General features: G+C 44.0%; 1 protein-coding gene across 5 annotated transcripts in view; it reads right to left on the bottom strand.

Moving 5' to 3' along the window:
* The window catches only part of LOC137371149 (CD99 antigen-like protein 2), an 89,293-nt gene that overhangs the window by 40,518 nt on the left and 24,669 nt on the right, over nucleotides 1–24,106 (bottom strand). For all 5 annotated transcript variants that reach the window (XR_010975187.1, XM_068033178.1, XM_068033179.1 and 2 more), the window contains exons 3-7: nucleotides 20,567–20,626; nucleotides 17,408–17,467; nucleotides 12,569–12,628; nucleotides 9,437–9,463; nucleotides 5,004–5,078 (exon numbers count right to left, since the gene is read on the bottom strand). Coding sequence is in view for 4 of the 5 variants with exons in the window: in XM_068033178.1 (XP_067889279.1) it covers nucleotides 5,004–5,078; nucleotides 9,437–9,463; nucleotides 12,569–12,628; nucleotides 17,408–17,467; nucleotides 20,567–20,626 (282 nt within the window). In the remaining variant the exon portion in view is untranslated. The remainder of the gene's footprint in view (nucleotides 1–5,003; nucleotides 5,079–9,436; nucleotides 9,464–12,568; nucleotides 12,629–17,407; nucleotides 17,468–20,566; nucleotides 20,627–24,106) is intronic.

Below are 24,106 nucleotides of genomic sequence, written 5' to 3'. Positions count from 1 at the left end.
AGGCCGATTGACATAACGCTGTTTAAGATGCTACATATTTACAGCTCTGCAGTATATACTGCATTACATACAAGGCAGTACAGAATACTTTCAATACACATTGGCAGCAAAGAGCGAGACGATAGCAGCAGGCTAGAAATATACATCTGGTAGAGACAAATATTTAAAAAAAATCAAACACCGTATCCGGGAACAGAGAAGCATAGAAACAGGTCATTCAGCCCATCAGCTCTATTCTGCCACTGCATTAGATCATGGCCGATTTGCATTTCAATCCCATTTACCAGCCTTTTTTCCATATCCCTTGAGATCCTTGCCTAGCAGAAATATACCAATTTGCGTCTTGGAGTTCCACATTTCCACTATCATTTGTGTGAAAAGATATTCACTGCTTTCACTCTAACTGGTCGAGCTCTAATTTAAGATTGTTAATGTTTCCTCACCAGAGAGATTCATTTCTCTGTATCGCCCCTATTGTGCCCTGTTATCATTTTAAGTACCTCAATTATATCAACCATCAACCACCTAAACTCAAAAGGAATAAAATATAACAAACATACTGCAGGTCTATCAACATCTGAAAAAAGATGGATTAATATTTTGGGGACAGTATTAATCAGAAATCTGCAGCTGGGAAATAAGGCAGCCCCTTTAATAGACTGAAAAATGAAGTGGAGAGGAAAAAACAAAGAACCAAGATTTATGTAAACTAACTACTATGACAAAGAAGCACATAATGAGTTTTGAAAGAAAAAGACTTGCATTTATATAGCACCTTTCACGAAACCACATGTCTCAAAGCACCACAGCCAGTGAAGTACTTTTTTTGAAATGTCGTCACTGTTGCATTGTAGCAAACAGTGCAGCCAATTTGCGCACAGTGCACAGCAATATAATAGTGGCCAAATAATCTGTTTTGTGACTTTAGTTGAGGGATTAATATTGGCCAGGAAACCAGAGATAACTCCCCTTCACATCTTCAAAATAGTGCCATGGGATCTTTTACATCAACCCGAGAGGGCAGATAGGGCCTCAATTTAACGTCTCATCCAAACAACGGCACCTCCAACAGTGCAGCACTCCCTCAGTACTGCACTGGAGCATCAGCCTTGATTTTTGTACTCAAGTCTCTGGAGTGGGACTTGAATCCACAACTTTCTGATTCCCAGAAACAAGAATGTGACCAACTGAGCCATGGCTGAAGTTTTGACAGACAAGGAGTTACAAACAAGGAGGGGAAGGGTTACCATGATGATTAATAGGACCGAAGAAACAAATGGAAGCAGGGTTTCATTCAGCTTGGCCTTCTACAAGAGTACTGGCAGTGCATCAAACATTAATCCATTTGCTGTTTTCAGGTGCTGATCATTCCACAATGTGGCCCCGACATTTTCCTATCTTTTAATCTCAGAATTACTGCATTTTTCAGTCTTTCCTGTTCACCTTTACTGTTTGGTTCACTGCCACCAGTCAGTACTTGCTCGCCCACTAAATCTGTTGGTCTTCATTGAAAAGTGCAGTTTAAAAGTGCAGTGGCAGCGGGAAGGAGTGAGACTGAGTGGGACCAGCACAATTTAGTAGTGAGAATCTTTGCAAGGAGTCAGAGGAGGGGGGAATCAAAGACAAGAACAAAAGACAGTAAGGGGAATAAGAAAAGTGACAGGCAGAGAAATCAAGGGGCAGAATCAAACAGGGCCACAGTGAAAAATAGCAGGAAGGGGACAAGTAATGTTAAAAAAACAAGCTTTAAGGTTTTGTGCCTTAACGCGCGAAGCATCCGCAATAAAGTGGCTGAATTAATCGCGCAAATAGATGTAAACGGGTATGAGTATAAGTCGGGATTTACGGAGACATGGCTGCAAGGTGACCAGGGATGGGAAATGAACATCCAGGGGTATTCAGTATTTAGGAAGGACAGACAAAAAGTAAATGGCGGTGGCGTTGCACTGCTGGTTAAAGAGGAAATTAACGCAATAGTGAGGAAGGATATTAGCTCTGAAGATGTGGAATCTGTATGTGTAGAGCTGAGAAACACTAAGGGACAAAAAACGTTACTGGGGGTTGTATATAGACCCCCCAAACTGTAGTGGTGATGTTGGGAATGGCATTAAACAGGAAATTAGAGACGCATACAATAAAGGAACATCTGTAATTATGGGTGACTTTAATCTGTATATAGATTGGGCAAATCAAATTAGTCACAATACTGTAGAGGAGGAATTCATGGAGTGTATACAGGATGGTTTTCTGGACCAATACGTTGAAGAACCAACTAGAGAACAGGCCATCCTAGACTGGGTATTGTGTAATGACAGAGGAATAATTGACAATCTATTTGTGAGAGACCCCTTGAGGATGAGCGACCGTAATATGATAGAATTCTTCATCAAGATGGTGAGTGACGTAGTTGATTCTGAAACAAGGATCTTGAATCTTAATAAAGGAAACTACGAAGGTATGAGGCGCAAGTTGGCTATGATGGATTGGGAAACGTTACTTAAAGGGATGAAGGTGGATAGGCAATGGCAAACATTCAAAGAGCACATGGATGAACTGCAACAATTGTTTATTCCTGTCTAGCGCAAAAGTAAAAGAGGAAATGTAGCCAACCATGGCTTACAAGGGAAATTAGAAATAGCATTAGATTCAAGGAAGAAGCATACAAATTTGCCAGAAAAAACAACAGATCTGAGGATTGGAAGCAGTTTAGAATTCAGCAAAGGAGGACCAAGGGATTGACTAAGAAGGGGAAAACAGAGTACGAGAGTAAGCTTGCGGGGAACATAAAAACTGACCATAAAAGTTTCTATAGGTATGTGAAGAGAAAAAGATTGGTGACGACAAATGTAGGTCCCTTACAGTCAGAAACAGAGGAATTTATTATGGGGAACAAAGAAATGGCTGACCAACTAAATGCATACTTTGGTTCTGTCTTCACAAAGGAGGACACAAATATCATACCAGAAATGTTGGGGAAACCAGGGCTTAGTGAGAGGGAGGAACTGAAGAAAATCAGTATTAGTAGAGAAATGGTGTTGGGGAAATTGATGGGATCGAAGGCCGATAAATCCCCAGGGCCTGATAATCTACACCCCAGACTACTTAAGGAAGTGGCCCTAGGATGCATTGGTGGTCATCTTCCAAGATTCTATAGACTCTGAAACAGTTCCTACAGATTGGAGGGTAGCTAATGTAACCCCACTATTTAAAAAGGGAGGTAGAGAGAAAACAGGAAATTATAGACAGGTTAGCCTGACGTCGGTATTGGGGAAAATTCTAGAGTGATTATCAAAGATTTTATAGAAGAGCACTTGGAGAACAATGGTAGACTTGGACAGAGTCAGCATGGATTTACAAAAGGGAAATCATGCTTGACAAATCTACTAGAATTCTTTGAGGATGTGACTAGTAGAATTGATGAGGGACAGCTAGTGGATGTGGTTTATTTGGACTTTCAGAAGGCTTTCGGCAAAGTCCCACACAAGAGATTGGCGTGTAAAATTAAAGCGCATGGGATTGGGGGTCGTGTATTGCGATGGATAGAAAATTAGTTGGCAGACAGGAAACAAAGAGTAGGAATAAATGGGTCTTTTTCCAAATGGCAGGCAGTGACTAGTGGGGTACTGCAGGGATCGGTGCTAGGACCCCAGCTATCCACAATATATCATGATTTAGATGAGGGAACTAAATGTAATATCTCCAGATTTGCAGATGATACAAAACTGGGAGGGAGGGTGAGATGTGAGGAGGAGACAGAGAGGCTTCAGGGTGATTTGGACAAGTTGAGTGAGTGGGCAAATGCATAGCAGATACAGTATAATGTGGATAAATGTGAAGTTATCTACTTTGGTAGCAAAAACAGGAAGGCAGATTATTATCTGAACGGCTATAAGCCGAGAGAGGGGAATATGCACCGAGACCTGGGTAATCGCATACACAAGTCGCTGAAGGTAAGCATTCAGATGCAACCGGCGGTTAAAAAAGGCAAATGGTATGTTGGCCTTCATAGCAAGAGGATTCGAGTACAAAAGCAGGGATGTCTTACTGCAATTAAAAAGGGCCTTGGTGAGGCCACATCTGGAATACTGTATGCAGTTTTGGTCTCCTTATCTGAGGAAGGATGTTCTTGCTATAGAGGGAGTCCAGCAAAGGTTTACCAGACTGATTCCTGGGATGGCGGGACTGACATGCGAGGAAAGACTGAGTCGGTTAGGATTATATTTGCTGGAGTTCAGAAGAGTGAGGGGGATCTCATAGAAACCTATAAAATTCTAACAGGACTTGACAGGGTATATGCAGGAAGGATGTTCCCGATGGTGGGGGAGTCCAGAACCAGGGGTCATAGTCTAAGGGTATGGGGTAAACCTTTCAGGACTGAGATGAGGAAAAGTTTCTTCACCCAGAGAGTGGTGAGCCTGTGGAATTCGCTACCACAGAAAGAAATTGAGGCCAAAACATTGTATGTTTTCAAGAAGGAGTTAGATATAGCTCTTGGGGCGAAAGAATATGGGGGGAAAGTGGGAACAGTTTACTGAGTTGGATAATCAACCATTCTCATAATGAATGGTGGAGCAGGCTCGAATGGCCTACTCCTGCTCCTATTTTCTATATTTCTATAATAAAAGCAAAATACTGCGGATGCTGGAAATCTGAAACAAAAACAAGAAATGCTGGATTCACTCAGCAGGTCTGGCAGCATCTGTGGAAAGAGAAGCAGAGTTAACGTTTCGGGTCAGTGACCCTTCTTCGGAACCCACAAAAACTTGTTTTTGTGTTCTATATTTCTATGTTGCTCCCAAAAGCCAGATCAAGTGATGTGTCCGAGATAATTGCATACAGAATCACTAGTATTGAGTGCATAGATAATTGTACCTAAATAAGGATGCTTTTTAATTCAGAACAATTTCTATCAGAACTCATTCCCATTTAATGTGTTACAATATGCTGTTTGGCTCCTTTGCTGCCATGTAAATATACAAATAAAGACTGACGTAAAGGGTTACCTTTAGAATTGGTCTTCTCAGGTTTATAATCACCATTTACAACATCTTGAAGATCAGAATCATCAAAATCACCACCTGCCATATTAAGAGAAACAAGATTTTTCAAAATTACTTTAAAAAAGGATTAAATGAAGCTCTACAATTTTGGGTTTCTATTCCAAATATTTCTCAAATTTGGTGCCACAGACCAGTGTTTAAGGGTGTGCTGGCATAGTGGTTATGTTAGCAGACAAGTAATCCAGATGTAAATAAAAACAAGAAATGCTGGAAATACTCAGCAGGTCTGGCTGCATCTGTGGAGAGAGAAGCAGAGTTAGCGTTTCAGGTCAGTGACCTTTCATCAGAACTGACAAATATTAGAAATGTAAAAGGTTTTAAGCAAGTAAAACGGGGGTGGGGCAAGAGATAACAAAGGAGGTGTAGATAGGACAAGGTCACAGAGAATAACTGACCAGAAGGTCATGGAACAAAGGCAAATGGTATGTTAAGGGTGTGGTGAAAGACAAAGCGTTAGTACAGAGAGGGTGTCAATGGACTGTAAAATGAACAGCCCTGGCTCCAAGCACAAACATTAAAAAGTGCGTAGGCACAGTAGAAACAAACTAAAATAAAACAAAGAAAAAAGAAAAAAGAAAAAATAACTAAAAATAAAAAGGGGGCCCCGTCATGCTCTGACAATCTGCTCAATGAGGATTGACCATCAAGGCTGGTCTTGCCGGTGACGCCCACATCCCATGAATGAATAAAAATGACGTCCTGTAGGTGAGTTGTCACCAGTTATTCTGAACTAAGCTTAGGAGTTGAACAGAAACTTCTGCTTATTTTTCTTTCCATGCCTGGCTTTTCTACCTTCTCCTTATGTCAGCAAAAAGAAAATTGGACATGATTTTGAAAAACGAGAGAACGTGAAAGGCTACAGAGAAAGGACACTGACAGCTCCAGTTCAAGCTCCGGCACATTCACTGGTTTAGGGTCAAATGGTCTCCAGCTATTTGTTTCTGTAAGTTTATGAAATGCTAGACAGAACTTGAGCCAATGCAATACAATGCTTTACAGATGCATTCAAAACTTGCGTTGTCTTATTAACAAATGCTTCATATATTTAACAGTATATACAAAAAGAAATGAAAGAACTTACATTTTTTAGCACTTTTTACATACTCAGGACATTTCCAGTGTTTCACAGCCAATGAATTATTTCTATAGACATTATGTAAGAAAATACAGCGGCTATTTTGCACATAGCAAGGTCCCACAAACAGCAATGAGGTAAATGACCATTGAACAGTTTTTGCTGGTATTGGAAATGGGATAAAGTTGGATATGACACTGCTCTTCAGACAATATATCTGACATCCACCTGAACAGGCAGTTTAACATCATGTCAGAAAGATGCAGTACTCAAAGTATTGTACTAAAGTATCTGTCTAGCTTGTGCGCTCAAGTGACCTTCTGATGCAGAGGCAAGGGTACTGTCATTGCATCAGGAACTCTTGCTTCTGTTCTGTGTCACAGTGAAAAATTACTGTTTAAATTTACTGTATGAAATCTGTAAGGAACAGAATGTTTAAAATAACATTTGCAGTGAAGAGCTAATGAACTTCTTGCCAGGTTAAGATGTCAAGCTCAGCTGCAGGTTTTCATGAAAACACGGTGAGCTTCTTATGTCATGGATAGAAATGTCATCTAACATGGAATAGATTAGTTACCTAAAACTTTTATTATCAAGTTAATCTATGTCAGGTAATACATGTGCTCCTTCTATATCATGAGGATGGATATTTCCACAACCTCATTCCTTTTGTGAAGGTCCACATCTTCCGCTTGCTCCTTGTGGCCGGAATTTTATGTTAAGCGGAAGGCCCCACCCACCAGCTGAAACGTCAGTGGCAAGCCCACCTCCCCCGGGCCTGGGGAACCATGCCGGGATGTTTTGCTCCCTAGGCCTTTAAGTGGTCTTGGGCAGGACTTGCACCTCCTGGAGGCAGGAAGTCCCACCTAATGGAGCTGTCATCCAATCAGTGGGCCGGCAGGTCTTAGTCTCAGCCGTGCCACCGGGTGTGGTGGCCACTACCGGTACTACACCCAGTCACTGGCAGGAAGAAGGACGGCCCCGGAACTTAGGTAAGTTTCTGGGGCCTCGCCGGGGACAATCAGCCAAGCCCTGGTGTTGCAAGGGGGTTCGGTTGGGGTGGGAGGGATCATTGGGGGTGGTTGGGGCTTCAAGGGCTGCCCTCTGTGGGGCACAGGGTGCCCGATCAGGAAGGCTCGCCCCCACCCTCGCCAGCCCGAAAGAAGGTCGCCTGGTTTTACCTGGTGGTATTCTTGGGGCCTTTGCTGCCCTCCGGTCATGGGTAAAATACCTGCGGTGGTGAGCGGAGGCCCTAAGTGGCAGTTAGTTGGCCACTTAAGGGCCTTGATTGGCCTGGCACAGCCAGGCCGTTTCTCACCGCCATGTATGAAACTGTAGCAGAGGCTGGAAGGCGTCAGCAACGGCACCCCACCCCCGCCACTAGCCCGCTCGTTGGGGGCCGTAAAATTCTGGCCAATGTCTCACTTCATTGTTCGAGTTTGCATGAGTGTTAAAACTTAGTTTTTCCCGTGCTCTTGTTCGGAGTCTCTACGTTTTCCAGGTTGGATTTTCCCACACAAGCCCACAGGCACTGCTAACGTTCCCCACTTCACTAAGTTGCACATCTTCATCTTCTGGCTCTTTTTTACTTTAACAGCTTCACCGTACATTAATGAGACACAAGTGCCAGGCAATGACCATCTCCAACAAGAGAGAATCTAACCATCTCCCCTTGACATTCAATGGCATTCCCATCGCTGAATCCCCCATTACCAACATCCTAGGGGTTACTATTGACCAGAAACTGAACTGGATGAGTCATATAAATACCATGGCTACAAGAGCAGGTCAGAGGCTAGGAATCCTGCGGCGAGTAACTCACCTCCCGTCTCCCCAAAGCCTGTCCACCATCTACAAGGCACAAATCAGGAGTGTGATGGAATACTCTCCACTTGCCTGGATGGGTGCAGCTCCAACTACACTCAAGAAGCTCGACACCATCCAGGACAAAGCAGCCCACTTGATTGGCACCTCATCCACAAACATTCACTCCCTCCACCACCGACGCACAGTGGCAGCAGTGTGTACCATCTACAAGATGCACTGCAGCAATGCACCAAAGCACCTTCCAAACCCGTGACCTCTACCACCTAGAAGGACAAGGGCAGCAAATTGTTGGGAACACCACCCTCTGCAAATTCCCCTCCAAGCCACACACCATCCTGACTTGGAACTATATCGCCATTCTTTCACTGTCGCTGGCTCAAAATCCTGGAACTCCCTTCCTAACATCACTGTGGGTGTACCTACCCTGCACGGACTGCAGCATTTCAAGAAGGTAGCTCATCACCACCTTCTCAAGGACAATTAGGGATGGACAATAAATGCTGGCCTAACCAGCAACACCCACATCCCATGAATGAATTAAAAAAAAGACACCGACAACCAGTCACGCTGTCTCTGATCCTGGTGTGCCTTGTTCTCACTCAGATTAATTTTTGTACAGCTACCAAATATGACTTCAGCTCCAATCTCCCAACAACTCACACATTTCCCATTCATGGTCCTGGATGATGCATGCTGGCAAATCTGGCAAGAATACTGCACATATCAACTTCACGACTATCATATTTTTCTTTGCAACCATGTCATTCATGAGTAACTATGTTTTGCTCCCACAGCACTTCCCCTTGTTGATAACATATGTGCTCTTAACTGTAGACTGGTGCTTTTTTTTTAAAAAAGCATTACGCTACACATGGGAGTATGCTGTATGTGTGTCTATAAACCTCTCTTGGGTTTGAGACAGCCTCTGCTTCTCAGCAGCCAAACCTTGGGCAGTCTGGGCCCGCTAGCTTTCAAGCACCTGTACGGCCATTGTCAGAGTCTGGGGGAATCATTCAGAAATTTGTATGGGATCAGCACATTTAAGCTACAGAGTACATGAAACATGCATCATCCCACTTCCAGTCACGCTTATACCCAGCCGAAAAATCCAAGCTTGGCTCAGTTGGTAACACTCTCCTGCCTGAAGGTTGTGAGTGTCAGGGCCACTCCAAGACCTGAGTTTGTAAATCTGGACTGGCATTCCAGTACAGTACTGAGGAAGTGCTGCACTGTCAGAACTGCCTACCTTTGGTGGATAACACATCAAACCAAAGTCACAGATCCCTGTTCAGGTGAATGTTAAAGACCTCCCGACATTATTTTGAAGGTGTGCAGGGAGTTCTCCCCATGTCCTGGCCAACATTCATCCTCAACCAAAGCAGCTAAAAATATCTAACTGTCTTGCTGTGTGAAATATACCTGCTGTATAAGTAAACAAATCGTTCTAATTAACACATTGATCATCAATACAAACCTGCTGGCTTAATGTGATCATCATTATCTGGAAAATAAATGTTTATAGTTATTCCAATTTTATCCAGAAAACTTCCAGTTACGTTATTTAAATACGAAGAGACTTTTAAAAATTCAATCTTTGATGTAGAAATGTAATATCGGCACAATTTTTGGCGACTCTTATCCTCAGATCTGATTGATTACAGAAACTGCGAGCTTGGCAGCAGCCAAGGAACCGACGATCAGAATCAGAGCTCAGATCGGCTGAGAATACGATTCAGGCTATCTAAAGAAAATGGGAATTCTCATCACTTCCCAATGACTGAGTTGGTATAAAGGCACAATTCCCAAGCCATGAAGACTGAGAAGATCCCAGGTCTGAACTGAGTTAACTGGCTTTGACATCAGTTGTGATTTAACTGCTACAATTGGCCTATAACTGCCTACAATAAAGAGGGCTGGGAGAGGAGATGGTCAAGGGAAAGAAGAAAATGGTAGTAACGAGAAGGAGGCCATTCAGCCCATCGCACCTGAGTCAGCTTTATGAAAGAGCGACCTAATTATTCCCACTCCATGCTCTGTCCCTTATAAACCTTTTCCCTTCAGGCATTTATCTAATTCCCTTTTGAAAGTTACGAATAAATCTGCTCCCACCACGCTTTCAAGCAATGCATTCCAGATCACAACAACTCGCTGTGTTTAAAAAAAACCTCAGATCACATTAAATCTGTGTCCTCTGATTATTGAGCCCTCTGCCACTGAAAACAGTTTCTCCTTATTTACTCTGTTAAAACCATTTGAACACCTCTATCAAATCGCCGCTGATCAAAGGAGAACAATCCCAGCTTCTCCATAACTGCAGTCCCTCATCCCTGGTACCATTCTCGTAAATCTTCTCTGCACCCTCAATAAGGCTTTGACACCCTCCCTAAAGTGGGGTGCCAAGAATTAAACCACTGCTTATCCAATTGTTCTGATGAAAGGTCGTAGACCTGAAACATTAACTCTGTTCCTCTCTCCACAGAAGCTGCTGGACCTGCTGTGTATTTCCAGCACCTTCTATTTTTGTTTCTGGTTATCCAACTTGTTTGTTGTCGAATAAATTCTCAGATCTGATTAACCCCTGCCAAGTATTTCCTTTGTAGAAACCAATCATAAAAGAGTATCAGTGATCAGTCAGAGTTCAGGTTTACTGATATTACATTTTAATATTACCTCCCTCTCTCAATGCCGACACTTGTAAAGGTACGGTCTTTGAGCCAAAAGACCAAGACAGCCCTGCTCTGTGCTGAGTGTAGCTGATCTCAGCTGGGGAGCTACAACTACTGTGAGCTTGCCTAGACTGATCGGAAATGGAGAGATGAGAATAATCTCAGCCTAGGTTCCTGCCCCTATTGCTATCCAGTCGTCCCCAACACGACTAGTGCGGACACCATCCACGGACAAAAATCGAGCTTGGGAGTGATGACACAGCAGTCAACCAAGTCTCAGTCTGTATGCACACATGACTCATTGCATTCAGCAAACCAGGGGAGATAATAAGCAAACGCTAATTCACAGTGCACATTGCAAGAACACAACAGCTTGGGTTTTTCACTCCTGGCCCAATGTTACATAGAGTTACATAGAATTTACAGCATAGAAACAGGCCATTCATCCCAACTGGTCTATGTCAGTGTTTATGCTTCATACAAGCCTCCTCCCATGCCCTCTTCATCTCGCTCTATCAGATTATCCTTCTAGTCCTTTCTCTCTCTCTCTCGAGTTTATTTAGCTTTCCCTTAAAAGGCATCTATGCTATTCACATCAACCAGAGGTTCTGTTTTCCTGGAATTCTACCTACAATTCCGTTGCCATAGAGAAGTGCTCATCCAAGTAGAAGGTGTTTTTTTTTATTCGTTCGGGGGATGTGCGCATCACTGGCTAACCCAGCATTTATTGCCCATCCCTAACTGCCCTTGAGCAGGTGATGGTGAGCTGCCTTCTTGAACTGCTGCAGTACATGTAGAGTAGGTACACCCACAGTGCTGTTAGGAAGGGAGTTCCAGGATTTTGTCCCAGTGACAATGAAGGAATGGCGATATAGTTCCAAGTCAGGATGTATGTGACTTGAAGGGGAACTTGCAGGTGGCGGTGTTTCCATGCATTTGCCGCCCTTGTCCTTCTAGTTGGTATAGGTCGCGGGTTTGGAAGGTGCTGTCTAAGGAGCCTTGGTGCATTGCTGCAGTGCATCTTGTAGATGGTACACACTGCTGCCACTAAATACAGATCAATGTCACTCATCCCATTACTGTCATTGCTCTATCACCATCAGTTCTTCCTGCTCACTCAAGCTCCTGTGCGTCACCTAATTCAGTCCCCATTGTCCAACTCCCTCAGTGTGAATGTCTCTGAGCTGGTTCTTGGAAGTGAGAGGTAGAGTGAGAGTCCCTGCTGTAAAGTACAGGCATGCTGGATGCAGAATGGTTTTCAGGTGGCAACCGAGAATGTAAATGGCATCACACCAACACATGGGGAGTAAGAATAAGCAACTACAACCTGGTCTGAGCGGGGAGATCAAAGGCAATTGGCATTAACTCGAAAAGGAAATATTTGAGGTCCATGGAGAAAGAGATGGACCAATTAGATCGCACTTTCAAAAGCCAGCACCTGCATGATGGGCCAAATGGCCTCCTTCTGTACAGTAAGATTCTAGGTCATTTTAAGTGGCAAAATGGTTATTACAGCAAAATCTTAGAAGGGGGCACCTGGATCCTCTTACCTTGCCTGATCTGGTCAGGTTATTGACCTTTTTCTGAATGGAGGTGCATGGGGTGTTTTCATTGGCATTCCCTTTCATTTACTGGCTATAGCTCATCTACAAGCACTTCAAAAACAGCTTCCATCCTTAACTTAACTTCTTGAAGTAAAACTTCGACATCAGGGTCAGCAAGGATGAAAGCTTCTGAATAAACTTTCCAACAAACATTTAAGTTGTCTTCTCGTCAATTTAGGGAATAATTTTCCATAACAGTCACTGTACTTCTAAAGTAACTTATTGAGCAAAACAGTTTAGACACATTTGAACATAAAAACACTTCAAAATATATGAGTATTAATCATCTATTCACAACCAAATCATTCTATAATAACATGCCTCATCAATACATACTCTGGGGTTTAGTGGAATCATCTTTGAGAGCATCATTAAGATCGAACCCATCACTGTCATCTGGAAAATAAATGGTTACAATTATTTCAACCTACTTACATAAAATTTCAGTTACAGCCAGTAGTACCGTAGCAATTTAGATAAGTTGTGAGGCAGGCTTGCCCTCAGTTTCAGATATTCATCCACAAGCACCAGACAGCCAAACCATAAGCCAATCAGCAAGTTATCACAAGCAGCCAGCCACTGAAACTCATTCATCCACAATCACTAGCCAAATAACAACCAAGCATCAACAAGCAGACTGCTCCCAGTCACTAGGAACATAGGAGCAGGAGTAGGCCATTTGGCCCCTTGAGCCTGCTCTGCCATTCAACTAAATCATGGCTGATCTTCTACCTCAACACCATTTTCCTGCACTATTCCCATATCCCTTGTTATCTTTCCAATCTAGAAATCTATCAATCTCAGTCTTGAACATACTCAATGACTGAGCCTCCACAGCCCTCTGGGATAGAGAATTCCACAGATTCACCACCCTCTGAGTGAAGAAATTCTTCCTCATCTCAATCCTAAATGGCCTACCTCTTATTCTGAGACTGTGTTCCCTGGTTCTAGAACCGCCCCAGCCAGGGGAAACATCTTTCCTGCAACAAACATGTCGAGCCCTTTAAGAGTTTTGCATGCTTCAAGGAGATCACCTCTCATTCTTCTAAACTCTAGAGAATACAGGCCCAGTCTCCTCAATCTCTCCTCGTCGGACAATTCTGCCATCCCAGGGATAAGTCTGTCGAACCTTCGTTGCACTCTCTCCATCCTCCCAGTGTTTCACAACCAATGAGTTATTTCTGTAGACATTATGTAAGAAAATACAGCAGCTATTTTACACATAGCAAAGTCCCATAAACAGAAATGAGGTAAATAATCATTAATCTGTTTTTGCTGGTATTGGAAATGGGATAAAGTTAAATATGACACTGCTCTTCAGACAATATATCTAACATCCACCTGAACATCATGTCAGAAAGATGCAGTACTCAAAGTATTATAATCTGTCTAGGTTGTGCGCTCAAGTGACCTTCTGATGCAGAGTCAAGGGTACTGTCATTGCATCAGGAACTCTTGTGTCTGTTCTGTGCCACTGTGAAAACTATTGTTTAAATATACTGTATGAAACTTGTACATTTGCAGTGAGGAGCTAATGAACTTCTTGCCAGTTTAAGATGTCAAGCTCAGCGGCAGTTTTTCATGAACACACTGTGAGCTTATGTCATGGATAGAAATGTAATCTAACACGGAATGGATTAGTTACCTAAAACTTTGATTATCAAGCTAACCTATGTCAGGTAATACATTTACTCCTACATCACCAGGAGAGACATTTCCACAATCGTACTCTTCTCTGAAGGTCCACCATCTTCCTCTTGCTCCTTGTGTCTCACTTCATTGTTCTAATTTTCACGAGCGTTAAAACCAAATTTTTCCTGGACTCTTGCTCTGCATCTCCACTTTTTCCAGGTTGGATTTTCTCACACAAGTCCACCGGCACCACTTCCGTTCCCGCACTTCACTAAGTTGTACACCCCCATCTTCTGCTTCTTTCTTACTCTACCAGCTTCACCCTTCACCGTATATTTATGACACACTGAACAAACAGTCACAGTCTCTGATCCTGGTGTACTGTGCTCTCACTCAGGTAAATTTGTGTACAGCTGCCTACTCTGCTGGCAAAATCTACCTCTTTCCCTGTGCTCCAAATATGACTTCAGCTCCAATGTCCCTACAACTCACACATTTCCCATTCATGGTCCTGGATGATACATGCTGGCAAATCTGGCAAGAATACTGCACACATCAACTTCATGGCTATCATACTTTTCTTTGCAACCATGTCATTCATGAGTAACTATGTTTTGTTTCCATCGCACTTCCCCTTGTTGATAACATGTGTGCTCTTAACTCTAGTCTGGTGCTTTTTTTAAAAAAAACATTACATCACTGATGGGAGTATCTAAGGGGGCTGTATGTGTGTCTATACACATTTCTTGGGTTTGAGACAGCCTCTGCTTCTCAGCAGCCAAACCTTGGGCAGTCTGGGCCCGCTAGCTTTCAAGCACCTGTACGGCCATTGTCAGAGTCTGGGGGAATCATTCAGAAATTTGTATGGGATCAGCACATTTAAGCTACAGAGTACATGAAACATGCATCATCCCACTTCCAGTCACGCTTATATCCAGCAGGAAAATCCAAACTTGGCTCAGTTGGTAACACTCTCCTGCCTGAGTCAGAAGGTTGAGAGTGTCAGGGCCACTCCAAGACTTGAGTCATAGAGTTATGCAGCACAGAAACAGACCCTTCGGCCCATCGTGTCTGTGCCGGCCATCAAGCACCTATCTATTCTAATCCCATTTTCCAGCACCTGGCCAGTAGTCTTGTATGCTATGGCGTTTCAAGTGCTCATCTAAATACTTCTTAAATGTTGAGGGTTCCTGCCTCTACCACCCCTTCAGGCAGTGTGTGCCAGATTCCAACCACCCTCTGAGTGAAACATTTTTTCCTCAAATCCCCTCTAAACCTCCTGCCCCTTACCTTAACTCTATGCCCCCTGGTTATTGACCCCTTCGCTGGGAAAAAGTTTCTTCCGACTTACCCTACCTATGCCCCTCAATTTTGTATACCTCAATCAGGTCCCCCCTCAGCCTTCTCTACTCTAAGGAAAACAACCCTAGCCTTTTCAGTCTCTCTTCATAGCTGAAATGCTCCAGCCCAGGCAACATCCTGGTGAATCTCCTCTGCACCGTCTCCAGTGCAATCACATTTTTGCTATAGTATGACGACCAGAACTGTACACAGTACTCCAGCTGCGGCCTAACTAGCGTTTTATACAGCTCCATCATAACCTCCCTCCTCTTATATTATATGCCTCGACTAATAAAGACAAGTATCTCATATGCCTTCCTAACCACCTTATCTACCTGTGCTGCTGCCTTCACTGATCTATGGACAAGTACACCAAGGTCCCTCTGCACTTCCTAGGGTCCCACCATCCATTGTATATTCCCTTGTCTTGTGAGTCCTCCCAAAATGCATCACTTCACACTTCTCAGGATTAAATTCCATTTGCCACTGCTCCGCCCATCTTACCAGCCCATCTATATCGTCCTAAAATCCAAGGCTTTCCTCCTCACTATTTACCACACCACCAATTTTCATGTTATCTGCAAACTTACTGATCATACCTCCTATATGCATGTCTGAGTCGAAGAGACTTAGTAGTTGGCAGGAAAAAAGACAGAGGCGCAAGGGGAGAGCCAACTGTGCAACAGCCCCAACAAACAAATTTCTCTGCAGCACCTGTGGAAGAGCCTGTCACTCCAGAATTGGCCTTTATAGCCACTCCAGGCGCTGCTTCACAAACCACTGACCACCTCCAGGCGCATATCCATTGTCTCTCGAGATAAGGAGGCCCAAAAGAAATCATTAATGTATACTACAAACAGCAAGAGCCCCAGCACCGTTCCCTGCCGTACACCACTGGTCACAGGCTTTCAATAGCACAAACAACCCTCGACCATCACCCTCTGCCTCCTACCACTGTGCCAATTTTGGATCCAATTTGCCAAATTGCCCTTGATCTCATGGGCTCTTACCTTCTTAACCAATCTCCCATGCAGGACCTTATCAAAAGCCTTACTGAAGTCCATGGAGACTACATCAATTGCTTTACCCTCATCTACACACCTAGTCACCTCCTTGAAAATTCAATCAAGTTTGTTAGGCACAATCTCCCCCTGACAAAGCCATGCTGATTATCCTTGATTAATCCCTGCCTCTCCAAGTGGAGATTAATCCTGTCCCTCACATTGTTTCCAATAGTTTCCCCATCACTGATGTTAGACTCACTGGTCTGTAATACTTGGTTTATCCCTGCTACCCTTCTTGAATAATGGTACCACATTCACTGTCCTCCAGTCTTCAGGCACCTCTCCTGTGGACAGAGAGGATTTGAAAATTTGTGTCAGAGCCCCTGCTATCCCCTCCCTTGCCTCACATAACACCCTGGGATACATCTCATTTGGGCCTGGGGATTTATCCACTTTTAAGCCCGCTAAAATTGCTAATACCTCCTCCCTTTCAATGCTAATTTGTTCGAGTATATCACAATCCCCTTCTCCCTGATCTCTACCCCTACATTGTCCTTCTCCATAGTGAACACAGATGAAAAGTAATCATTTAAAACCTCACCTATGTCCTCCGGCTCCACACACAGATTGCCACTTTGGTCCCTAATGGGCCCTACTCTTTTCCTGGTTATCCTCTTGCCCTGAATATACTTATAAAACGCCTTGATATTTTCCTTTATCTTGCCCGCCAGTGTTTTTTCATGCCCCCTCTTCACTCTCCTAATTACTTTTGCAAGTACCCACCCCCCCCCCCCCCCACCGCCCCTACACTTTGTATACTCCTCTAGGGCCTCCGCTGCTTTCAGCCCTCTGAATCTGCCATAAGCCTCCTTTTTTTTCCTTAACCAATCCTCTATATCCCTTGAACTCGTAATCTGGACTGGCATTCCAGTACAGTACTGAGGAAGTGCTGCACTGTCAGAACAGCCTACCTTTGGTGGATAAGCATTAAACCAAAGTCACAGATCCCTGTTCAGGTGAATGTTAAAGACCTCCCGACATTATTTTGAAGGTGTGCAGAGAGTTCTACCCATGTCCTGGCCAACATTCATCCTCAACCAAAGCAGCTAAAAATATCTAATTGTCTTGCTGTGTGAAAAATACCTGCGGTATAAGTAACCAAATCTTTCTAATAAACACATTGATCATCAATACAAACCTGCTGGCTTAATGGGATCATCATTGAGAGCTTCGCTAAGATCAAACCCATCATCATTAGCTGGAAAATAAATGTTTATAGTTATTCCAATTTTATCCAGAAAACTTCCAGTTACATTATTTAAATACGTAGAGACTTTTTAAAATTTCAATCTTTGATGTAGAAATTTAATATCTGCACAATTTTTGGCGACTCTTATCCTCAGATCTGATTGATTACAGAAACTGCGAGCTTGGCAACAGCCGATCACAAAAGGCACCTACGATCAGAATCAAAGCTCAGATCGACTGAGAATACGATTCAGGGTATCTAAAGAAAATGGGAATTCTCGTCACTTCCCAATGACTGAGTTGGTATGAAGGCACAATTTCCAAGCCATGAAGACTGAGAAGATCCCAGGTCTCAACTGAGTTAACTGGCTTTGACTTCAGCTGTAATTTAACCGCTACAATTGACATAAGTATGCCTGGAATAAGATGGGCTGGGAGAGGGGATGGTGGAGGGAAAGATCAAGAAAATGGGAGTAACGAGGAGGCCATTCAAGCCCATCGCATCTGAGTCGCTCTTTGAAAAAGCGACCGAATTATTCCCACTCCCCGATCTGTCCCCTGTAAACCTTTTCCTTTCAGGCATTTATCCAATTCCCTTTTGAAAGTTACTAATAAGTCTGCTTCCATCACGCTTTCAAGCAGCTCATTCCACATCACAACAACTCACTGTGTTTAAAAAAAAATCCTCAAATCAGCTTAAATCTGTGTCCTCTGGTTATTGAGCCCTCTGCCGCTGGAAACAGTTTCTCCTTATTTACTCTGTCAAAACCATTTGAACACCTCCAGAAAATAGCCACTGATCAAAGGAGAACAATCCCAGTTTCTCCAATCTCTCCATAACTGCAGTCCCTCATCCCTGGTACCATTCTCGTAAATCTTCTCTGCACCCTCAATAAGGCTTTGACACCCTCCCTAAAGTGGGGTGCCAAGAATTAAACCACTGCTTATCCAACTGTTCTGTTCAAAGGTCATAGACCTGAAACATTAACTCTGTTCCTCTCTCCACAGACGCTGCTGGACCTGCTGTGTATTTCCAGCACCTTCTGTATTCATTTCTGGTTATCCAACTTGTTTGTTGTCGAATAAATTCTCAGATCTGATTAACCCTTTCTAAGTATTTCCTCTGCAGCAACCAATCATAAAAGAGTATCAGTGACCAGTCAGAGCTCAGACAAGATTTATGATACTTGAATGTACATTTTAACATGACCTCCCTCTCTCAATGCCGACACTTGTAAAGGTACGGTCTTTGAGCCAAAAGACCAAGACAGCCCTGCTCTGTGCTGAGTGTAGCTGATCTCAGCTGGGGAGCTACAACTACTGTGAGCTTGCCTAGACTGATCGGAAATGGAGAGATGAGAATAATCTCAGCCTAGGTTCCTGCCCCTATTGCTATCCAGTCGTCCCCAACACGACTAGTGCGGACACCATCCACGGACAAAAATCGAGCTTGGGAGTGATGACACAGCAGTCAACCAAGTCTCAGTCTGTATGCACACATGACTCATTGCATTCAGCAAACCAGGGGAGATAATAAGCAAACGCTAATTCACAGTGCACATTGCAAGAACACATCAGCTTGGGTTTTTCCACTCCTGGCCCAATGTTACATAGAGTTACATAGAATTTACAGCATAGAAACAGGCCATTCATCCCAACTGGTCTATGTCACGGTTTATGCTTCATACAAGCCTCCTCCCATGCCCTCCTCATCTCACTCTATCAGATTATCCTTCTGGTCCTTTCTCTCTCGAGTTTATTTAGCTTTCCCTTAAATGCATCTATATGATTCACATCGACCAGAGGTTCTGTTGCCATAGAGAAATACTCATCCAAATAGAAGGTTTTTTTTTTTTATTCGTTCGGGGGATGTGCACATCACTGGCTAACCCAGCATTTATTGCCCATCCCTAATTGCCTTGAGCAGGTGATGGTGAGCTGCCTTCTTGAACTGCTGCAGTACATGTGGGGTAGGTACACCCACAGTGCTGTTAGGAAGGGAGTTTCAGGATTTTGACCCAGTGACAATGAAGGAATGGCGATATAGTTCCAAGCCAGGATTGTGTGTGACTTGGAGGGGAACTTGCAGGTGGCGGTGTTCCCATGTATCTACTGCCCTTGTCCTGCTGGGTGGTACAGGTTGCAGGCTTGGAAGGTGCTGTCGAAGGAGCCTTGGGGAGTTGCTGTAGTGCTTTTTGTAGACGGTACACACTGCTGCTACTAAATACAGATCAATGTCACTCATCCTATTAATGTATCTATCACCATCAGTTCTTCCTGCTTACTCATGCTCTTGTGCGTCACCTAATTCTGTCCCCATTGTCCAACTCCCTCAGCGTGAATGTCTCTGAGCTGATTCTTGGAAGTGAGAGGTATAGTGACAGTCCCTGCTGTGAAGTACAGGCATGCTGGATGCAGAACGGTTTCCAGGTGGCAACCGAGAACGTAAATGGCATCACACCAACACATGGGGAGTAAGGATAAGCAACGACAACCTGGCCTGAGCGGGGAGATCAAAGGCAATTGGCATTAACTCGAAAAGGAAATATCTGAGGTCCATGAAGAAAGAGATGGACCACTTAAATCGCACTTTCAAAAGCCAGCACCTGCATGATGGGCCAAATGGCCTCCTTCCTTACAGTAAGGTTCTTGGACATTTTAAGCGGCAAAATGGTTATTACAGCAAAATCTTAGAAGGGGGCACCTGGATCCTCTTACCTTGCCTGATCTGGTCAAGTTATTGACCTTTTTCTGAATGGAGGTGCATGGGGTGTTTTCATTGGCATTCCCTTTCATTTACTGGCTATAGCTCATCTACGAGCACTTCAAAAACAGCTTCCATCCTTAACTTAACTTCTTGAAGTAAAACTTCGACATCAGGGTCAGCAAGGATGAAAGCTTCTGAATAAACTTTCCAACAAACATTTAAGTTGTCTTCTCGTCAATTTAGGAAATACTTTTCCATAACAGTCACTGTACTTCTAAAGTAACTTATTGAGCAAAACAATTCAGACCTCCTGAACATAAAAAAACACTTCAAAATATATGAGTATTAATCATCTATTCACAACCAAATCATTCTATAATAACATGCCTCATCAATACATACTCTGGGGTTTAGTGGAATCATCTTTGAGAGCATCATTAAGATCGAACCCATCACTGTCATCTGGAAAATAAATGGTTACAGTTATTTCAACCTACTTACATAAAATTTCAGTTACAGCCAGTAGTACCGTAGCAATTTAGATAAGTTGTGAGGCAGGCTTGCCCTCAGTTTCATATATTCATCCACAAGCACCAGACAGCCAAACCATAAGCCAATCAGCAAGTTATCATGAGCAGCCAGCCACTGAAACTCATTCATCCACAATCACTAGCCAAATAACAGCCAAGCATCAACAAGCAGACTGCTCCCAGTCACTAGGAACATAGGAGCAGGAGTAGGCCATTTGGCCCCTTGAGCCTGCTCCTCCATTCAACTAGATCATGGCTGATCTTCTACCTCAATGCCATTTTCCCACACTATCCCCATAAAGCAATAGTTATAGGGGACTCGAAAGTCAGGCGCTTCTGTGGACGTGAAAGAAATTCCAGGATGGTATGTTGCCTCCCTGGTGCCAGGGTCAAGGAGGTCTCTGAACGGACAGAGGGCATTCTGAAGGGGGAAGGTGAACAGCCAGAGGTTGTGGTACACAGCAGTACCAACGACATAGGCAGGAAGAGTGATGAGGTCCTGCAGGGGTAGTTTAGGGAATTAGGTAGAAAGTTAAAAGACAGGACCTCCAGGGTTGTAATCTCTGGATTACTCCCTGTGCCACGTGCCAGCGAGGTTAGAAATAGGAAGATAGTGCAGCTAAACACGTGGCTGAACAGCTGGTGTAGAAGGGAGGGTTTCAGATATCTGGAGCATTGGAATCTCTTCAGGGACAGATGGGACCTGTACAAGAAGGACGGGTTGCATCTAAACTGGAGAGGCACAAATATCCTGGCTGCGAGGTTTGCTAGCGTCACTCGGGAGGGTTTAAACTAGTGTGGCAGGAGGGTGGGAACCAGAGCAATAGGACAGCAAGTGAAATAAATGAGGGGGAACTAGTAAATAAGGCCAGTAAGACTAAGAGGAAGAGCAGGCAATGAGATGTTGCGGAGCACAGCGGGACTGGTGGTCTGAAGTACATTTGTTTCAATGCGAGAAGTATAACAGGTAAGGCAGATGAACTTAGAGCTTGGATTAGTACTTGGAACTATGATGTTGTTGCTATTACAGAGACTTGGTTGAGGGAAGGACAGGATTGGCAACTAAATGTTCCAGGATTTAGAAGCTTCAGGCGGGATAGAGGAGGATGTAAAAGGGGTGGGGGAATTGCATTACTTGTTAAGGAGAATATCACAGCTGTACTGCGGGAGGACGCCTCGGAGGGGTCATGCAGTGAGGCAATATGGTTGGAGCTCAGGAATAGGAAGGGTGCAGTCGCGATGTTGGGGGTTTTCTACAGCCAGCGGGAGGTAGAGGAGCAGATATGTAGACAGATTTTGGAAAGATGTAAAGGTAACAGGGTTGTAGTGGTGGGTGATTTTAACTTCCCCTATATTAACTGGGACTCACTTAGTGCTAGGGGCTTGGATGGGGCAGAATTTGTAAGGAGCCTCCAGGAGGGCTTCTTGAAACAATATGTAGATAGTCCAACTAGGGATGGGGCCATGCTGGACCTGGTATTGGGGAATGAGCCCGGCCAGGTGGTCGAAGTTTCAGTAGGGGAGCATTTCGGGAACAGTGACCATAATTGCATAAGTTTTAAGATACTTGTAGATAAGGATAAGAGTAGTCCTCGGGTGAAGGTGCTAAATTGGGGGAAGGCTAATTATAATAATATTAGGCAGGAACTGAAGAATTTAGATTGGGGGCAGCTGTTTGAGGGTAAAACAACATCTGACACGTGGGAGTCTTTCAAACGTCAGTTGATTAGAATCCAGGACCTGCATGTTCCTGTGAGGAAGAAGGATAAGTTTGGCAAGTTTCGGGAACCTTGGATAACGCGGGATATTGTGAGCCTCGTCAAAAAGAAAAAGGAAGCATTCGTAAGGGCTGGAAGGCTAGGAACAGACGAATCCCTTGAGTAAACTTAATTTCCTTTTGTTTCATGCGGAGACCAGGGGGCTGCTGGGTAAGTAAAACCCTATATATTTGGGCCGTTTAAAATAACTTGCCTTTCATTGCAGCAGCTTTTTCGGGAGCAGAGAGTGCGAGCGAGTGAGCAGCTGGGAAGGTCAGTTTAAAGTAAACTTAATTTCCTTTTGTTTTCGGCGGAGACCAGGGGGCTTAGGAGTATTGACAGGCAGAGAGATCTGGGCATATAGGTCCACAGGTCACTGAAAGTGGCAACGCAGGTGGATAAGGTAGTCAAGAGGGCATACGGCACGCTTGCCTTCATCGGTCGGGGCATAGAGTATAAAAATTGGCAAGTCATGCTGCAGCTGTACAGAACTTTAGTTCGGCCATACTTAGAATATTGCGTGCAATTCTGGTCGCCACACTACCAGAAGGACTTGGAGGCTTTGGAGAGGGTACAGAAGAGGTTTACCAGCATGTTGCCTGGTCTGGAGGGCATTAGCCAGGAGGAGAGGTTGGATAAACTCGGATTGTTTTCACTGGAACGACGGAGGTGGAGGGGCGACATGATAGAGGTTTACAAAGTTATGAGTGGCATGGACAGAGTGGATAGTCAGAAGCTCTTTCCCAGGGTGGAAGAGTCAGTTACTTGGGGACATAGTTTTAAGGTGAGAGGGGCAAAGTTTAGAGGGGATGTGTGAGGCAAGTTCTTTACACAAAGGGTGGTGAGTGCCTGGAACTTGCTGCCGAGGGAGGTCGTGGAAGTAGGTACGTTAGCGACGTTTAAGAGGCATCTTGACAAATACATGAATAGGATGGGAATAGAGGGATACGGTCCCCGGAAGTGCAGAAGGTTTTAGTTTAGGCAGGCTTCAAGATCGGCGCAGGTTTGGAGGGCCGAATGGCCTGTTCCTGTGCTGTACTGTTCTTTCGTCTATCCCTTGATATCTTTGATATTGTGAAATATATCAATCCCTGTCTTGAATACACTCAATGACTGAGCCTCCACAGCTCTCTGGAATGGAGAATTCCACAGATTCACCACCCCAAGTGAAGTAATTTCTCCTCATCTCCGTCCTAAATGGCCTACTTCTTATTCTGAAGCTGTGTTTCCTGGTTGTAGAACCAACAGACCAGGGGAAACATCCTTCCTGCAACAAACTTGTCGAGCCCTGTAAGAATTTTGTGTGCTTCAATGAGATCACCTCTCATTCTTCTAAACGCTAGAGAGTACAGGCCCAGTCTCCTCAACCTCTCCTCACAGGACAATCCCGTCATCCCAGGGATCAGTCTGGTGAACTTTCATTACACTCCCTCTATGGCAAGTATACCCTTCCAGCGTTTCACAGCCAAAGAATTGCTCTTGAAGATATTATGTAAGCAAATACAGCAGCTATTTTGCAGATAGCAAGGTCCCACAAACAGCAATGTGGTAAATGACCATTAATCTGTTTTTGCTGGTATTGGAAATGGTATGTTGCCCTTTATTGCAAGAGGATGCGAGTACAGGAGTAAAGAAGTCTTGCTGCAATTGTCTCG

This window comes from Heterodontus francisci, chromosome 6 (genome assembly GCF_036365525.1).
Source record: "Heterodontus francisci isolate sHetFra1 chromosome 6, sHetFra1.hap1, whole genome shotgun sequence".
Lineage (NCBI taxonomy): Eukaryota > Metazoa > Chordata > Chondrichthyes > Heterodontiformes > Heterodontidae > Heterodontus > Heterodontus francisci.
The sequence above is the reverse complement of the archived record's forward strand: the minus strand, read 5'-3'. Positions and strand labels throughout refer to the sequence as shown.